Source organism: Brienomyrus brachyistius, unplaced genomic scaffold (assembly GCF_023856365.1).
Source record: "Brienomyrus brachyistius isolate T26 unplaced genomic scaffold, BBRACH_0.4 scaffold95, whole genome shotgun sequence".
Taxonomy (NCBI): Eukaryota; Metazoa; Chordata; class Actinopteri; order Osteoglossiformes; family Mormyridae; genus Brienomyrus; species Brienomyrus brachyistius.
The window spans coordinates 125,824-139,934 of NW_026042370.1; the positions used below are offsets into that span (position 1 = coordinate 125,824).

General features: G+C 52.0%; 1 protein-coding gene across 1 annotated transcript in view; it reads right to left on the minus strand.

Annotated features, from left to right (window-relative positions):
- Window positions 1–14,111, minus strand: part of LOC125727366 (collagen alpha-1(XXI) chain-like) — a 41,519-nt gene that overhangs the window by 26,656 nt on the left and 752 nt on the right. The window contains exons 2-15 of the mRNA XM_049004036.1: window positions 10,381–10,494; window positions 9,044–9,613; window positions 7,496–7,661; window positions 7,018–7,243; window positions 5,927–6,100; window positions 5,077–5,199; window positions 3,914–4,123; window positions 3,270–3,323; window positions 2,641–2,694; window positions 2,482–2,535; window positions 2,327–2,398; window positions 1,812–1,877; window positions 1,572–1,607; window positions 1,348–1,374 (exon numbers count right to left, since the gene is read on the minus strand). Of these exons, the coding sequence (XP_048859993.1) occupies window positions 1,348–1,374; window positions 1,572–1,607; window positions 1,812–1,877; window positions 2,327–2,398; window positions 2,482–2,535; window positions 2,641–2,694; window positions 3,270–3,323; window positions 3,914–4,123; window positions 5,077–5,199; window positions 5,927–6,100; window positions 7,018–7,243; window positions 7,496–7,661; window positions 9,044–9,613; window positions 10,381–10,462 (1,914 nt within the window). The 5' untranslated portion in view covers window positions 10,463–10,494. The remainder of the gene's footprint in view (window positions 1–1,347; window positions 1,375–1,571; window positions 1,608–1,811; window positions 1,878–2,326; window positions 2,399–2,481; window positions 2,536–2,640; window positions 2,695–3,269; window positions 3,324–3,913; window positions 4,124–5,076; window positions 5,200–5,926; window positions 6,101–7,017; window positions 7,244–7,495; window positions 7,662–9,043; window positions 9,614–10,380; window positions 10,495–14,111) is intronic.

The window sequence follows — 14,111 nt, forward strand, 5'->3', positions numbered from 1 at the left end:
TAAACACCATCAGAGTTTTGAATCACTGACCTTCCCATCGCTGTTCATAACGGAAGCATAACCATCTCTCAGCAGCTCTGGCTGCATTTTAAAGGCGGGCCTGTTCTGGAGAGTCGCCGGGCTGCGTAATGTTCCCTGACGCGGATGCATTCTGTAGATCGGCTGTCTAGCGTATCTCCATCAAGCCGCTTTTGAGTTAGTCTATCACAGGCTCTTATCTGCGTATAAGACACCTTTCATTGCATTAGGACTGGCTCCAAAGGGATTGTCTCCTTAATAACAATCAAATAATAAAGTCAGAATAACTGTTCATGCTAACATTCAGTTATGCAGCAGAAAAAATTAAACATTCATCTTGAACCTGGACACTCAGGTACCAACTGACCCACAGACACTCAGGTACCGACCCACAGACACTCAGGTACCGACCGACCCACAGACACTCAGGTACCGACCCACAGACACTCAGATGCCGACCGACCCACAGACACTCAGGTACCGACCCACAGACACTCAGATGCCGACCAACCCAGAGACTCTCAGATACCGACCGACCCACAGACGCTCAGGTACCGACCGACCCACAGACTCTCAGATACCGACCGACCCACAGATACTCAGGTGCCGACCGACCCACAGACGCTCAGGTACCGACCGACCCACAGACTCTCAGGTACCAACCCACAGACACTCAGAACCGACCGACCCACAGACACTCAGGTACCGACCGACCCACAGACTCTCAGATACCGACCGACCCACAGACGCTCAGGTACCGACCGACCCACAGACGCTCAGGTACCGACCAACCCACAGACACTCAGGTATCAACCCACAGACTCTCAGATACCGACCAACCCACAGACTCTCAGATACCGACCGACCCACAGATACTCAGGTGCCGACCGACCCACAGACGCTCAGGTACCGACCGACCCACAGACTCTCAGGTACCAACGCACAGACACTCAGAACCGACCGACCCACAGACACTCAGGTACCGACCAACCCACAGACACCCACTATTATAACACGAGTTGTGGCAGCAGTAGAGAGCACTAGTCTGGATTGCAAAAAAGGTGTAAGAAATTAAAATGAACTGCATACTAATATGTAATGCCCTGGCACAGTTAATTTTACAGGAGCAATGCAGGTTAGGTGCCTTTGTTAAGGGTTAGACATCAGGAGCCTTCTGATGAGTTAGGGGTCCAAGCTCTTAATCTCTGCCCTGCTGGCCTGCCAATTGCCTGCTATAAAACAGGCGGGTGGCCTCTCTGGTGCCTGAATGCAAATGAGTGTTTCAGTGCAGGAGGGAGTACAGCTTCTGAAGGGGTACGACAGGCTCACCTTCTGGCCCTCTGCGCCCGGCATGCCCTGTGGGGGGAGGGAGGACACTGAGGGTTACGCAGAGGAGACACCGCAGGGGACCTGACACAGGGGGGGGTCGCCGCCAGACAGCCGCACGGCTCGGAAATCCGCAGCCAGTCAGAAGCATACATATACAGAGGCCCAATGAGAATCCATATCGGTATGAGGCCTATCCAATCACTGAACACACAATGAACACTTACGATTGGTCCGGGCCGGCCGATCTCCCCTGAGCTTCCCTACGAGACAGGAAGGAAGCATGTCTTCCGGTTACTTCATGAGAATTTAGCATTGATCATTATAAAGGCCACACAAGCACCGAGGCACGGTTACGGTGCTCTCCGCTTCCTGTAATGTAAAACAGACCCACAAGTCTGCCTTTATAACGGAAAGTTCAGGAAGTCCCCGGTAATACATAATAGGTTAAACGTTTGTTTCCTCACCGATACCTTTTTCCAGTGATGTGCCACGGCGGCTAAGTTTAACCGCGTCACAGCTGGGCCTTTAATCTGTAAGAAAGCAATGTAACAAAGAAACCTTCATTTCACTCTCTTCCATTCCACTCTCTTCCTTCGTAAAAGTCTTTTTTTTTTGTCTCAAATTTTTCTTTCGTATAAAGTGTGCAGCTAACATGAATGCTACGTCACAGCAGCTATGGCAGGTCGTAGCGTTTATTCACTTTGTTTCTCTTTCCATCGGTTTTAATTTCATTTTACAATGAATGTCATAAACACTCGTATCGACTTTTTGCGGGAGAGGCCTGTGGTGCTGAATATCAATGAGATGCACATATTTCGGGGAGAGACCAGCTAGCTGTCCGTCTGTCTCCACTCCGAGGACAGAAATGTGCCATTAGCCGTCTGAAATGTAGCCGCTGGTAGAGAAAACACAGCACTGCTTGACTTTCACTGCATTACAGTTTCACGAGGCGAGCGGGCTGGCTGAGCACAGGCCTCACCACGGGTCCTGGGGGCCCGGTCCTCCCTGGGGGCCCGGTCCTCCCTGGGGGCCCCTGCAGTCCTCGATCACCCTGCGCACACAAGATTATGAGATTGTCTCACACGGAACACTGGACTGGCTTTCCCTCGTTCCTAGCAGAATGGGGGGGCTTGCCTTGAGTCCTGGTGGTCCAGCATATCCCGTTGGGCCTGGCGATCCCGGTTCACCCTGTCACACGGGCAGAGGGACAGAACCATGGTGTTATTTAAGGGGCTCGGTGCAATGTCACGCCATGGCCTTTACCGGAGCGAGTGTATTCTGGGCGCCATTCACCTCGTTCCCAGCCGGACCTGCTTCTCCAGGAACTCCTGGCTGGCCCGGCTTCCCCTTCAGAAAGACAGGCTTGTCATACACCCAGTGAGAAAATCCCCCCCCCAGCCCCATGTTGATACGCGACTGATTCACTCGCAGAAGATAATCAGTTACAGTCTGATGATGCGTGCAATGTGACACTGGGATGCTTTGTAGCTCTGTGGGGTGAGACCAGGTGGTTGCTGGTTCCAGACTCATACCCCGTTTGGCCCAGTGTGGGTCCTGCACACTGGCTGAGCCTCTGCTCTGACACTGAAACCTGCTCTCACCTGTTCATACGGCTTTGGTTTTATGGAGAATAAGATGGGTTATGAGAAAATGACTCAATTTCCCCATGGAGGTGAATGAACTATCGCTATTATTACATTACAAATGTACATTTTGCGGAATTTGAAAAGCAGACGACGCACGGTAACAGTGCAAACACAGGTGTTAATAAGCTTCAGCATTTGATGAAGCTTATTAACTTCCGCACAAAAACCTCAGCGGCGATTTGGGGATTCAGTCAGTCTGACGCTTTTCACCAAAGTTCCTCCATTTTAACGGAGAGGTGTGTGGGTAGAGAGAGACACGGGGGGAGGAGTACTCACAGGCTTACCGTCAGGGCCGGGGGGGCCTTCACGGCCCTTCAGTCCATGGAGACCCTGCAGGGACAGAATACATGCAGCCACATTGGCGCTGTGCAGGCACACTGGCGCTGTGCAGGCACACTGGCGCTGTGCAGCCACATTGGCGCTGTGCAGGCACACTGGCGCTGTGCAGGCACACTGGCACTGTTTGCAGGCACACTGGCGCTGTGCAGCCACATTGGCGCTGTGCAGGCACACTGGCGCTGTGCAGGCACACTGGCGCTGTGCAGGCACACTGGCGCTGTTTGCAGATGGATGGCCAATCAGCTCTGCCTCAAGGGTCAGACACTCCAGTCAGTCACTCTTCTTCTTCTTAATCTCCTTACAAAGCTCTAAAATATATTTAGTTTCAACCTATATATATATTTGAAAAGTAAATCATTCAGGGTTACTGGGGCTGTTTTAAAATATCATTAAAAAAAATGCGGAGTTTTTAAAAGGTTTGGTGAGATTTCTGTGTTGTACCGTGTGCGGGATCGCCAACTCCAGAGGGTTAAGGTAGGGTCCATTTTCTACTGGCACACCCAAAGAAAAGCAACAGTATATAGATATTCACATAGCAGAAGGACTGAGATTTAGGCTGGGGGGGTGGGGGGGAGGCTTACCATGGGCCCCGGAGGGCCAGGTGGGCCTGGATACCCACGGGGGCAGCGACAGTGCTCCACACTGGGGGCTCGGTCTGCAGGGCACTGCACAGGGTGAGACACAATACCCGCTGACTGGCACAGACTGGCAGGCACGCGTGGCACACACACAGCTGCAAGGATCAGCAACTCACCCTGCTGTCCACCTGTGCAGAGAAAGATGCAGAGAATGAGTGAATATCACGAGCGGTGGGCAGGGGAGCAGCAGGCAGACAGGTGAGCGGTGGGCAGGCAGGCAGGCAAGTGGCGGATAGGCAGGCAGACGAGTGGCGGGTAGCCAGACAGGCAGGCAGACAGACAGGCAGGCAGGCAGGCAAGCGGCGGGTAGGCAGGCAGGCGAGTGGCGGGTAGACAGGCAGGCAGGCAGGCGAGCGGCGGGTAGACAGGCGGGCAAGCGGCCGGTAGGCAGGCGGGCAGGCAGGAGAGCGGCGGGTAGACAGGCGGGCAGGCAGACAGACAGGCAGGCAGGCAATCAGCGGATAGGCAGGCAGGCGAGTGGCAGGTAGACAGGCAGGCAGGCAGGCGAGCGGCGGGTAGACAGGCGGGCAAGCGGCCGGTAGGCAGGCGGGCAGGCAGGAGAGTGGCGGGTAGACAGGCGGGCAGGCAGACAGACAGGCAGGCAGGCAGGCGAGCGGTGGGTAGGCAGGCAGGCAGGCAGGCAGGAGAGCGGCGGGTAGACAGGCGGGCAGGCAGACAGACAGGCAGGCAGGCAGGCAAGTGGTGGGTAGACAGGCGGGCAGGTAGACGAGCAGCGGGTAGACAGGCAGGCAGGCAGGGGAGCGGCGGGTAGACAGGCGGGCAGGCAGACAGACAGGCAGGCAGGCAGGTGTGTGGCTGGTAGGCAGGCGGCCTGGCAGACAGACAGACAGGCAGGCAGGCAAGCGGTGGGTAGACAAGCGGGCAGGCAGACAGACAGGCAGGCAGGCAAGCGGCGGGTAGACAGGCGGGCAGGCAGACAGACAGGCAGGCAGGTAGTTGTGTGGCTGGTACGCAGGCGACCAGGCAGACAGACAGACAGGCAGGCGAGCAGCGGGTAGACAGGCGGGCAAGCAGACAGACAGGCAGGCAGGCAGGTGTGTGGCTGGTAGGCAGGCGGCCAGGCAGACAGACAGACAGGCAGGCAGGCGGGCAGGCAGACAGACAGGCAGACAGGTGAGCAGCAGACTCACCACAGAGATGATCTCACATGCTGTCTCTCTCTCCGCCTGCTGTGGGTCACAATACAGCCTGAGCTTCTGCACCTCGATCTGAAAGGGAGGGAAGCACAGAAGCACACAGAGGTGACTCACGCTGGAAATCTTGCCCCTTTAAATTACCCAATTACGGCCGAAGCCTGAGGAGTTCTGGGGGGGTGGGGGGGGAGATTTCCTGGCTCTGATTTCAAAGCTAACGGCATTAGCACTGAGAGGGACCACAGACTGATGTAAATTACGAATGCGATTAGTCAAACTGAATGCATCAGTGCTTAGTCAGAATGAAATGCATGACGCAATGCCTAATGGGACCTGAACTGCACCGTGGGCCTCTGTCTCCTATGGAGACCACAGGGGCCCTGACATAACAAGCAGTGATGGGTCTGGCGATTAACAGGCAGACCAAAGCACTGGTGGGCACATTTGTGAACAGTCACCTGGCCACTCCTGATTGACAGTGTTATTAACCAATCATATGCAACTTAGGCAATAAGAACACTGGATAGTTATCCTAGGAAAAAATAATTATGATCATGCTGTAAGAGCCCTACACCAGTGTTTCCCAATACAGTCCTCGGGGACCTGCATACAGTCCATGTTTTTGCTCCTTTTTTTGGAGCTGGGAGGGAGCAAAAATGTGGACTGTCTGCTGGTGTTGGTCCCCACATGCCAGCTTGGGAAACACTGCCCTAAACTGTCAGATTAATATAAAATGGCTGAGAATAAACTCTGCCCCGAAATGCCCCTTTTAGCCGATGACACGGATGGAAACGCGACCCACCGGGACGCTGACTCCTGTCCTGGTTGCCTTGGCGACCTGCGTCCGGCCGTTGATGTAGATGGGCATGACCTGGTCCAGAAGCCTCTCTGCCACCAGCACGTTGTCCAGGAAGCAGGCGACGCCGCGGGGCTGAACCTGCAGCTTCAGGTGGTGCCAGTCGCCATCGAACAGCCTCTGTGGATGAGCCGAGCTCAGCACGACACCCCGAAGTTCAGCACGACACCCCCGAGTTCAGCACGACACCCCTGAGCTCAGCACGACACCCCGAAGTTCAGCACGACACCCCTGAGTTCAGCACGACACCCCTGAGTTCAGCACGACACCCCCGAGTTCAGCACGACACCCCTGAGCTCAGCACGACACCCCGAAGTTCAGCACGACACCCCCGAGTTCAGCACGACACCCCCGAGCTCAGTGCGACACCCCTGAGTTCAGCACGACACCCCCGAGTTCAGCACGACACCCCCGAGTTCAGCACGACACCCCCGAGCTCAGTGCAACACCCCTGAGTTCAGCACGACACCCCCGAGTTCAGCACGACACCCCCGAGTTCAGCACGACACCCCCGAGCTCAGTGCGACACCCCTGAGTTCAGCACGACACCCCCACACCCTTCCCAGGACAGCAAACAACACCTGTGTCAGCACTTTATATGAAATGAGAGGTGAGAGTTACTGTAATCCGTGGGCGTAAATGATGTGGGCATTGGGGGGGGGCTGTAATAATCAAAACCAGGCACTACAACCGCCTGAAATGGGTGGAGACCTCAACCCCCCCCCATGCTGAACCCAAACTTACTGTCCTTTGATCGTGAGGGTGAGGGTGAGCGCATCGCTCCACGCACCAGCTACAGTTATAACTCTTTGCAGATAATTTGTCCAAACCGAATGCAGCATTTTCTCATTCGTTCAGGCCCGACCTACAGGCTGCCAAGGTCGCGCTCATGGTGTATGAGTATATCTGAAAGCGCAGTATGGTCTGCGTTTCATCTCTGCTGCTCACCCTCTGCCCCTTTCCTGCTGTGTTTAAGAAATGCTCCCCTGTTCTCCACTTGCATACTTTGCGTGTGATTTTTAACCCCTTAAACAGACCTTAACGGCCCCCTCGCCGAAGCGAGCCGATTGCAGCTGGCTGTTGGTGCTGGTGGTGCTGAACGCGATGGATCCGCCTTTGCCGTCGAGCGTCACGGCGACCTGCACGGCGCCATCCCTGGACAGGATCCTCCACAGGTCGAACGCTTCCCGGTCGGTGGGCTCCTTCAGCCTCAGTGTGGCCACGAACACGTAGGCCGGGGGCAGGCCCTCGGGGAAGACCCCCCTGCAGACAGCAATGTGTACCAGGAGGTGATAAGAGCCAAACCCACCCCAGGCTGTGAATGTGAGCAAGGAGGCAGGTCTAAGCCTGCAGGAGCATGTCACACAGGACGACTTTCCAAACACACATCTTCTCTACTTACTGTACTTCCATCGTGTTTACTGAAGGAAAACAGTGACCACTAAGGAGCTTCTGGCCGCAGTGATGTAGCAGAGCCAGTGCGGGCCAGTGAGGGCCAGGCGGAGGGTCACCCACCTAGTGCTCTCGGTGATGTCCACTGTGTGGCTCAGCATGTAGGCCCCCTCCGACTGCAGAGAGCCCGGCACCTTCACGGCCTTCCGCTCAATCCTCATTCCCGATATCAGCTCGAATCCCTTCTCGTGCTTCAAACCCACAGGGATTTGTGCTGGACAAACAGACTCTGAAGGGTTAAAAATAACAGAAGATTACATTTAGCTCAAGTCCTAAGAAAACTGGGTCACTAGGTGATAGGTAATAATAAACATAAGTACGTAGTAATAATAATAATAATAGTATTACATTTATATAGCGCCTTTCACTAAACCAAAGACACTTTACAAGGAGGAGAAAAAAAAGCTGTACAGGGAGAGTAACGTTCATTAAACAGGAACGTTTTTAAGTCAAATTTAAAAGTGGAAATCTTAATAAATGCAAACAAGATTACAGAAAATTTTCACTTTACAAAAAATTCTTCAGAGTCTAACTAATACAGAGTAACGAGTAACAGAAGGTACTGCAAAATCTGAGCCGCTCTGTCTAATTATCAAATGTTCCAGAACATTCCGGCTGCCTTGTGGTCACATCTGCTTCTCACATGTGTAAGAGCTTCCTCGTGGCTGCTGCTGTCCACTGGGCTCCCTGGTCTGGTTCTGTGAAATCGGGTTTGGTTCGATGCTCAGTCCTGCCGTCTTACTGAAGCCGTTTAAGCAAAGCAGCAGCATCCTCCGGTCTAAGAAGGGCCCCTCCCTCTGTGTTTCCCAAGCTGGTCCTCGGGGACCCCCCCCCCACTGCTGCACGTGTTTGCTTCCCCCCAGCTCCCTGCGAGGGGATTCCTGAGGCCCGGCTTGGGAAACACTGTCCTTTATCTGGTCATCATCTGAAACGATGCCGATATGTAAGGAGTAACCAGGCTTAATGGCCGCATTCTCACTGTTATAGTACGAGAAGGCAGACAATGTCAAAGTGCACTTTCCACTGGCTCAGCTTGGTAGGTGATTATCTCACTTCCTGTTATTTCTTCAGTGTGCGTGGGGGCAGACATTTCGGTGGCTTGGAGACGACACCCCCCCCTCCCCCCACGGGAGCAGAGGTTTCGGTGGCTTGGAGACGACACCCCCCCCCCCCTCCCCCCACGGGAGCAGAGGTTTTGGTGGCTCAAAGTCCCCCCCCCCCGCCCCCACCACCACACGATCAAAGCTGTTTTTATTGAAAACCACCTTCTCTGCTTCACTGGGCTGCACGGAGAAGGAGAGCAGAGCAGTGAGTCGTCCTGCTTCTTTAAGCACTGCCTGCCTCGCCTGTGCTCTGTTTTGGACAAAAGAGTCCGCTAAGTAAATAAAGGCTGACGTGAATGCTGAAGTGTGACACTGCCGGCTATAAAGGTGATTATACACGCCGCAACGTTGCCAGGCAACAGCCAACCAGGAGATCGCATCCGGATCTGCATGATAGCGAAAAGTTCTCCGCTGCCAGTGAAAGTTTTTCAAATAAAAATCTGGTGCCCAGTATCAATGTGGAAGGGGCCTGAGTAGCACTGGGGTATCATCACCCTGAGAGCCTCACCCTCACACAGCTTCTGCTGCATGGCGCCCAGGATGTACCCAATGGTGGTGTAGTCCTTGGCGTACAGCACGTACGCGGACGAGGGCCTGCTGGCAAAGGAGACCAGCTCGGAGCTGGCCACCTCGCTGCCCACTCCCACGGCGAACAGCACAATGTTCTGGGCTCGGGCTTCCAGGGCGGCGTCCACCACGTCATCCTGCGACTTGCCGTCTGTCACCACCACGGCGATGCGATGCCGGGCCGGCCTGGGCGACCAGGCGCTGGAGGCCGGGGGGAAGACGTGCTCGCTGGCAAACCTGAGGGCACGTCCCGTCTGAGTGTTGCCGCCCAGGTAGCTGATGGCGCCGATGGCCCGGATGAGGTCGTGAGCGCTCTGGTGCAAACCCAGCGGGACCTCTAGCCGTGGCGTATCGCTGTACTGGACCACCGCCACCCGTGTGTACTGGGGGCCCACCAGGAAGCTGCTGGTGACGTTGATGAGCCACCTCTTGGCCGTGTCGAAATCGGAAACACCCACGCTGGAAGAGCCGTCGAGGATGTAGACCAGGTCCATGGCTGCCGTGCTACAGCCTGCAAGAAGGACACCGACCTCGGAGATCATCTATACACCAGCACGCACTCTAATAGCACTATAATACAGCAATATAATCATAACATTCATATGCAAATTAACCTTACAGCCACGTTCACTTAACCTACTGTGTCCTCTACCCTTCTCAGGCATAGAGTACCAACTCCTGAGCTTCTCAGGAGAGACACAGACTACCAGGCACAGAGTACCAGGTATAGAGTACAAGGCACAGAGTACCAGGTATAGAGTACCAGGCACAGAGTACCAGGTATAAAGTACCACACATACAGTACCAGGCATAGAATACCAGGCACAGAGTACCAAGCATAGAGTGTCAGGCACAGAGTACCAAGCATAGAGTACCACGCATATAGTATCAGGCATAGAATACTAGGTACAGAGTATCAAGCAGAGAGTACCAGGCACAGAGTACCAAGCACAGAGTACCAGGCACAGATTACCAGGAACAGAGTACCAAGCATAGAGCCCCAGGCACAGAGTACCAAGCATAGAGTACCAGGCATACAGTATCAGGCATAGAATACCAGTTACAGAGTACCAAGCATTGAGTACCAGGTACAGAGTACCAAGCATAGAGTGCCAGGCACAGAGTACCAAGCACAGAGTACCAAGCATAGAGTACCAGGCATACAGTATCAGGCATAGAATACCAGTTACAGAGTACCAAGCACAGATTACCAGGCACAGAGTACCAAGCATTGAGTACCAGGCACAGAGTACCAAGCATAGAGTACCAGGTCCTTACCTGCACGGTTTTCCACCTGAGTCGGCTGGGCATGCTGCAGCAGCAGGAACATCAGAGTCCACCCCAGCATCCATGTCTTCATTGTATCTCAGCAGGCTTCCCAATATATCAAACCTTAAAATAAAGAGGGATTTTACATTCTTTAGGAGTCACTTTTATCCAAAGCAATGTACGTTTATGAGAAAGCAGGTTCAGTCAGTCCCTGGAGCAGTAGGGTGAAGGGCCTCATCAGGGGCCCAACACTGACATCACTATGCCCACCCAGGGATTAGAACCAGGAAATGTCCAGTCACAGGCGCAGCATCCCAACCTGCTGGGCCACACCCATTAATGACAGCATTTGGTCACGGAGCACGTGTTTGCATTCTCTGTTACTGATAATGGGACATGTGGTGAACATGAGACGCAAAAGTGCAGAAGATACTGGAAGAAAGGTTTGCTGTCCTACACAATTCCTCAAGAAGGAAAGGAATCCCGTGAGAAAATCTGAGTCTTACTCTCCAAAGAACATACAGCAGCTGTCAGCCCGACCGCACACATGAGGCTTCGGTCTCCCAGACCGAATAGCCAGGACACAGCCAGGGACCGATTCACAGCCAGGGACCGATTCACAGCCAGGGACCGATTCACAGCCAGGGACCGATTCATTTGCTCAGGCTCTGAAGACAGACGCCCAGCGACTCCAGGCAACATTTCAGGAAGCTGCAGAAAAGGCTGCTCCTGTGTTTGCTGGTGGTGCCCATTAATTTCATGCTGAGAAAATGTAACAGCGCCCCCCCCCCCCCCCCCCCCCGCCCCGGACACGCCACCTCCTCAGTTACTGGTTATTAATATCAATGTATCTTTGCCTTAATTTAAAAAATCTGACTGCAGCAGCTTAGATGAAATCATACAAAAGATAGATGATAAACAGGAATTTGCAATGTGGTACCGGTGAGCATTTCTCACACCCTGGTGTGTCGTGCGATAACGACATGTGGGAGGATGCGGGGGGGCTGGGCGGGGGCTTTCACATTCTCACGTCTCAGATGTAACACCTCTACTTTCACAGGTACATCTGTGGAAGGTTCTACAGAAATCTTGTAACACGATGTGAAAACGAAGCTGTCCACACTGCAGATAGTGACAGCGAACGTCGCTTTGACAGAGAACAGAAACCAAATCTATAACAGATCACTTTCCCCTGATAGACATTCGGGCTCGTACACTTTTCACCATAGTCCTTCAGCGCTTCGTGGACGGGGGGTCTAGCACCCCTGTGCGAGCTCCATCAAAAACATCCACTGCAATAATAAAGCTTCACTGCACTAATAAATAGTGCACTGAATGAATTATATTCACTGCAAGGAATGACCATGTTTACTGCACTGATTTCACATTATGGACATTAGGCAATACAAAGGGTCGGACTGGAAAACAAAAACTGGCAGTTGATTCAGAAAGCAGAGTGTAACCCATCACTGGATTAAGCTGTTCGGCAAGCTGTCACCTATCACCATACAGGCCTTATGCGAGGTCTGTGATCAGGTCACTGCGTGCTTATCTCGACCCGCACTGCGACTCTGCTGCCAGTCAGTCATTTCACAAAATGATACACTGGGAGAAGCAGACACTTCTTGTGATATTTCCGGTTTTCTTTATTTCAGTTTCATTGCAGTGCCAGTGACAGGGCCGTTAAGCAGCTTACAACTGCAGGCAGCAGCACTGAAAAACTAATGAGATGGGTAAGTGAAAGGGCAGGTTAAGCCTTCCCTCCCACTGCCATCGCCACTCTCCCCTTGGCAAGTTATATTTTCCTTTTTGCCACTTCGTTTAAAGTAATGAAGGAATCAGACGATCAGATGATCTCTCAGCATCTTTGTTCTAACCCCATCTGCCGGCCACGATTAGCTGACGTCACAGAGTTGCTCAGCAAGATTAATTATGCGGTATAGGATGCACCGCGCTTGAGTGTGAACGGTGTGAATGTAAGTGTTTGTGTATTTATGTTTTAGATAGTAAATGTCGCACCCGTGTGATGTTTGCCGTGGAATGCATGCGTTTCCTTAGCGTGTAACACGGAGTGCCGTGTGAATTGTTAGCTTCTCTCTATGTGCCGCTGCTGGTACTAGAGCAGCAGCGGTTGTAAATAGAGTATCTTCCATTTCGGAAGAGCTGCCATCCCCTGTGCTTAATAGAGTCATGCGCCCGATATTAATGGTTTTAATGCGCCCGAATTTAAAGGCTCACACGCTCCTGTTAAGAAATCTGTCGCGTTCTCGTGTGATTTTTATTAAAATGTCAACAACTGCTGTCTACAACCTCGGCTGGCTGCTTATCATTAAGCCACGAGCGCCATCTGGCGGACAGCAGTAATGTTTTGTGAAACACCGATGTAGCGCTTATTTATTTTCTCACAGAAAGGAAAAAAAAACATGTTACGACAGCAGACACTTTAAACTTAACTTGGAGATGCCAGTCAGCCTAAACTTTTGTTACCCAATGAGCAACTATCCAACAACAGGCCTGCCTCTCAAAAGGCCTGATATGAGTAATTAACAGATACTAAAGATTTTTAATTATTTGAAAACATTTTGCTATTAATATCATCCATAAATAACACATATATGCCTACATTTCCCCTCCCCGTGCTGCATATGATATATAAGTAATAACAGACCATATTCCTACATGCGTCCTGTGTATGTTTCGCTTGTGAATACGGTCATGATAAAATAGACACTCAGCATCTGCACAAGCTTGGGCAATAACGCGAAAAAATCCGTCAAAACATTTTCTATTCAACTCAATTCTGGCAGGATCTGTTAAGAAAGTAATTTGAAGGAAATTGTCAGTATTTAGAAGCTCAGTGACTTTCGGGTCACAAATGGTCCATTTTTGCATGTCCATAGCTGAGCACAGAGTAAAAATTTACTGTCAAAGATGTATTTTTAATTGCTTAAGCAAAGGACTAAGTTTCTCATTTTTAAGTCTTTGTTCTGTTAATCTAAGTTTAAAAAAATGCTCCTAGAGAGAGAAAAAAGAGACATTCGGAAAGAGGCAGTGACGAGTCACATGGGGAGATAATTGAGGTTATGGGTTATATGATCAGTGGGGGTTAAGAGAAGCTGAGATTTTATAGTCATGCATCTGAAGGTATCGGGGGCCATTCGAAGTAGACATAAGCGAGACTTTTCCAGAACCCTGCAGAGATCTTTTACACATGCGGGATTTTCAATGATGATTCCTCACAAGAAAAAAAAATCAAGATGTACATCAGGTTCCATCTTCATATTGCAGCCGGCTTATTGTTGACTAAAACCTCAAAGAGAATCATGGTTTGTGCTTCTCCTTGACAATCCTGCTGAAGTGCTAAATTATCAGCGATGTTGCAGAGAACGCACAGCCTGCATAGACGTCCCTACATGATACCATGGGACCACTAGCTTTGAAATGACAACAGCAAGCCTAGTAGTTTGTATACATCAGAACATACAGGGGACGGTCATGTCACTGTAACCACAAGGTTGCCTGTTCAGATCCCCGGAGGGCAGTTACTGCAGTAACCCTTAATAATATGACCCGCTCCAGCAATCCACTACAATTTCTGAAACTTTCACTGCTCACTCGTGGTCGATGTCAGTGTGAAAGACCACATTGGCCTGACCCTCTTCCGGAAAGCTCTCTGGAACCACACGGAAGAGCAGGCGAGCCGACTGTGGCGGGTAGCTGCGTAACGGTCGCTGCAGAGT